This window comes from Limulus polyphemus, unplaced genomic scaffold, assembly GCF_000517525.1.
Source record: "Limulus polyphemus unplaced genomic scaffold, Limulus_polyphemus-2.1.2 Scaffold15257, whole genome shotgun sequence".
In the NCBI taxonomy this organism is placed as follows: domain Eukaryota; kingdom Metazoa; phylum Arthropoda; class Merostomata; order Xiphosura; family Limulidae; genus Limulus; species Limulus polyphemus.
In genome coordinates, this window is record NW_013680867.1 from 1 (window position 1) to 4,432 (window position 4,432).

The following is a 4,432-nucleotide window of genomic DNA, read 5'->3' on the forward strand; positions in this document are numbered from 1 at the left end:
CTATGTTTACAGTGTTCCTTTAAGATCGACCAGCTAGCTTACTATTATTTCATGCCAATTCTTTAACATTATTTTCAAACGTCCATAAAGTTAATAAAAAGGCGTTTTATTTAATTTTAATTTTAAACGTCGGTGTCTTTTGATTTTTATTTTTAAAAGTATGTACCGTTTCTTTACTAGATGGGTCAAAATTATCCCGGATGAACATCGCTCCTACGGCCATCCCTAACTTCTTATTTACTAAGTCCACACACTGGCTCCATCTCACTCTGTTAGCAGAGACCCCTAACAGAACTTTCCGAAACTCCGAAAGCTTCAGCGCATAATCTCCGTTCAGGTAAGGTATAATGTCGTTGACCAAACGCCATATGGCGTAATTATGTACGACTCTGAAATGATATCCAATTAAAATTCGTCACATTAATCTGTACTTAGTGGTCACTTTGAATGCTAATGAGAAGAATCTGATATTGATATTAATAATTAAACTAAGTTGTTAGAAATATATTTATAATATATATATATATATAAAGAATCTGATATGGAAGTCAAAAACAGTCAAACTTAAGAATGTAGTTATCCGTCAGTGAACGAATCTTATCACATATCAATAACAGCAAGTTTTTTTTTTAATTAACAAATTAAAGTGAATTCCGATAGAGGGCGCTGTAGCAGTTTTCATATTCAAACAGTTAAATTCGAAACGAGATTCGTGATTTATATTCAGGCTGGAGTAATAATTAAAATACGGTTGGTATTAAAGACAATATTAGAAAGACAGTTAACATCCATTTAACTATTATTTGTTTCAGAATAAAACATTAACTATAAAACTGTTTTCTAAATTAAACTATCGTATAATCAATCACCTGGGCCTGTATTGTATAATGTTATCCGTATAATCAATCACCTGGGCCTGTATTGTATAATGTTATCCGTATAATCAATCACCTGGGCCTGTATTGTATGATGTTATCCGTATAATCAATCACCTGGGCCTGTATTGTATGATGTTATCCGTATAATCAATCACCTGGGCCTGTATTGTATAATGTTATAGTCTTCTTTCCGGATTTAGCCCTTTCATTACTCACACGGATACATTATGGTCCAGAGTTTCATAATAATGAATTACATATCAATAATTAGGCCATTTCTTTCCATAAACATAAATATTCTACTTAAGAATCACGTATACATAAATAATATTCGTCATATGTGTTTGTTTGATGTCTATCTAACAAGGGGATCAAGACGCCATATTGAAAAATCTCCATCGATATAACAGTATGGACTAAAGCTGTGGTTTTCTATAATCGGGGTTAGTTCTTTAGGTACGTTACCTTCGAGGGGTTTCAGCTAGGATTTGACCCATCTGTTTGAAATACGGAAGTGCATAGACCACAACTGGTTCCATTTCGTCAACTTTAAGAGGTAAGACGTTGTTGAGGTAGTTCAACCACGAAAACTAACGAGAGGAAACAACAAGAATGATTTGGAGGAAAATATTTGTCTATTTTTATTAATGCAAACATGAATCTAAGTTTCTTAATTTTACCTCTTTCTCTACTACATCAGCTACAACAACAACAACAACAGCTACAACAACAACAACAACAAATATCAGGCACTCACTACATCACATCAGCTACAACAACAACAACAACAAATATCAGGCACTCACTACATCACATCAGCTACAACAACAACAACAACAACATCAGGCACTCACTACCTCACATCAGCAATAACAAGAACAAATATCAGGCACTCACTACCTCACATCAGCTACAACAACAACAACAACAAATATCAGGCACTCACTACCTAACATCAGCTACAACAACAACATCAGGCACTCACTGCCTAACATCAGCTACAACAACAACAAATATCAGGCACTCACTACCTCACATCAGCTACAACAACAACAACAACAACAAATATCAGGTACTCACTACCTCACATCAGCTACAATAACAACAACAAGAACAAATATCAGGCACTCATTACCTCACATCAGCTACAATAACAACAACAAGAACAAATATCAGGCACTCACTACCTCACATCAGCTACAACAAGAACAAATATCAGGCACTCACTACCTCACATCAGCTACAACAACAAATATCAGGCACTCACTGCTTAACATCAGCTACAACAACAACAAATATCAGGCACTCACTACCTCACATCAGCTACAACAACAACAACAACAAATATCAGGCACTCACTACCTCACATCAGCTACAATAACAACAACAAGAACAAATATCAGGCACTCACTACCTCACATCAGCTATAACAAGAACAAATATCATAGTGAGTGCCTTGTTGTAGCTGATGTGAGGCAACAACAACAACAAATATCAGGCACTCAATGTATTTCTAAGAAAAGATCTAAAACTTTTTTAAAGTAACGAAACATTATGGAGGAAGCCAGAAATGTTCAAACCTGGCGCACGTGCAAGAATGTAGGCAATATACCCAATGAAAACATTTTTATTCACGTTAATTGTTGAAATTTTCCAAACTGATAACAGATAAATATGTTTTTCTATCTTTCAAACAATTAGAAATTATAATTCTTAGAAAATTCAGACTGTACTTTAAAGGTTTTATGGCCTGTATGTGTCTGGACTGAAGAAGTGGAGGACATTTCAGTCTCTATACTTGGACTTTCAAGATTGCTAGAGCACGGACTAGTGTTTCAGAAAGCTCTGGATATGGAGCTGGCGAGTCAGGTACCACAAAATATTCCCCTGTGGGTGTGGTATAAGAAAGAGTGGCAGTCGATTCTTTAGCGTGGATGGTGGGAGGTAGGGTGCTGCTGACCAGCTGCTTTCTCTGTGGTCAGTAGTTCAAAGCAAGGAACGGCAACAGAAGGTCCTAGTAGCTTTCCAATAAATACATAATATACATACAATTAACGATAACTCTAGCAGCAAAAAACGAAAAGTATTCCATTTCTTCAGTCCGTAGAGACGTTAAATCTGGGATCATTAGGAAGTTTGATCTCTTCTACAGCTACTTTTAGGGTTAAGAGTTTTGTGATGCCTAAGAAATAGTTACTTTTTAAATGATTAAAACGTATACTGGTGAGCTTTCATTATTTTTTTTTGTCAAAAAGTTACTCACTTTTGGAACAAGATTCTTCAGTTCCTGAACTGTCAACTTGTTGTAGATGGCGCCAGCGTCATGGCGGTCTGCTTCGGGTATTGTAGCCTGAAAGTAAGGTAAGAAGTAAGCAGATTTTTATTAGTTTAATATAAATGTTTAATTTACTTTAACAGTATCGATGAGCGAGGATTGAAATGTCCGTAAAACGTATTTCTGAAAATTATTAGACTACAATGAATGAATTAAATACTGAAGAAATAAAGAGACAACACAGACATTGAACACATTTTAAACGTTTGATTTTAGTGGAAACTCTTAAAAACATAGGAAACCACTAATGTATTTACATTGGCGAGTCTGATTTCGAAGTTTAAAACATCCTCCATTTCTGTTTCAGCATGCTTCTTTTCAGCTCCCAGTAGAACAGCGATCTCTACCATCAGTTTATGGTAAGCCTTTCTTTCTCGCTCGCTACTGGCTTTGAGATAATATTCGCGACTTGGGAGACCTAATGGCATTTGATCAAGCTGCAACAGGAGGAAAAGAGAATAAGGCTTAAAAAATAAGAATAGAAGTAAAGCTTGAAATATAGTAATTATATCTTAGTTAGAAAAAAGTAAATCAAAGTATTATAAATGGAAAATCGGAATGATGATATTATAAAAAATAGAACTAATTAGCTCAATTTTTCTTAAATCAACATTTTGTTACGTCCTTTACATTATTAATTGTTTTTATTTTCAGAAGGAAGACACCTGTATGATGTTCATTGATGAATTCTTATCGTCAGGACCAACCCACTGTTCGACAACAATACCAAGGTTGTAGTTTCCCCGGAGGGCACCAAGTAGTTCCTCAATTGGCCACGAGGGAGCTTCCCATTTGCTGTTGGTCACAGGCCACTCTTCAATTTTCTTTAAGACATCGCGAAGAGGTCTGTCTCCAATGGCATCAATGTGGTCTGAAATACGTGAAGAAGAATTGTCTGTGAGCTATAAACACGAAACTTGAAGTATGAGCAGAGCAGTAGTGTTGGATATATGAGCTGGTATAACCTACATATATATTAAAAGATCTTTTATCTACGACAAAAGTTTCGTCTATTACATTTGATACTAGGACATTAAATATACCGATTAAGACGTGACAGCCTGATACTAGTACATTAAATATACCGATTAAGACGTGACAGCTTGATACTAGTACATTAAATATACCGATTAAGACGTGACAGCCTGATACTAGGACATTAAATATACCGATTAAGACGTGACAGCCTGATACTAGTACATTAAATATACCGATTAAG

General features: G+C 35.4%; 1 protein-coding gene across 1 annotated transcript; it reads right to left on the reverse strand.

Moving 5' to 3' along the window:
* Positions 1-106: 106 nt before the first annotated feature.
* On the reverse strand, positions 107-4,115 carry LOC106477436 (membrane metallo-endopeptidase-like 1; the record flags this gene model as incomplete). The annotated part of the gene is made up of 5 exons (XM_013938002.1): positions 107-389; positions 1,344-1,468; positions 3,142-3,228; positions 3,471-3,650; positions 3,879-4,115. Coding segments are annotated over 5 exons (912 nt in total), but the record flags the coding sequence as incomplete, so codon positions are not given.
* Positions 4,116-4,432: the final 317 nt, after the last annotated feature.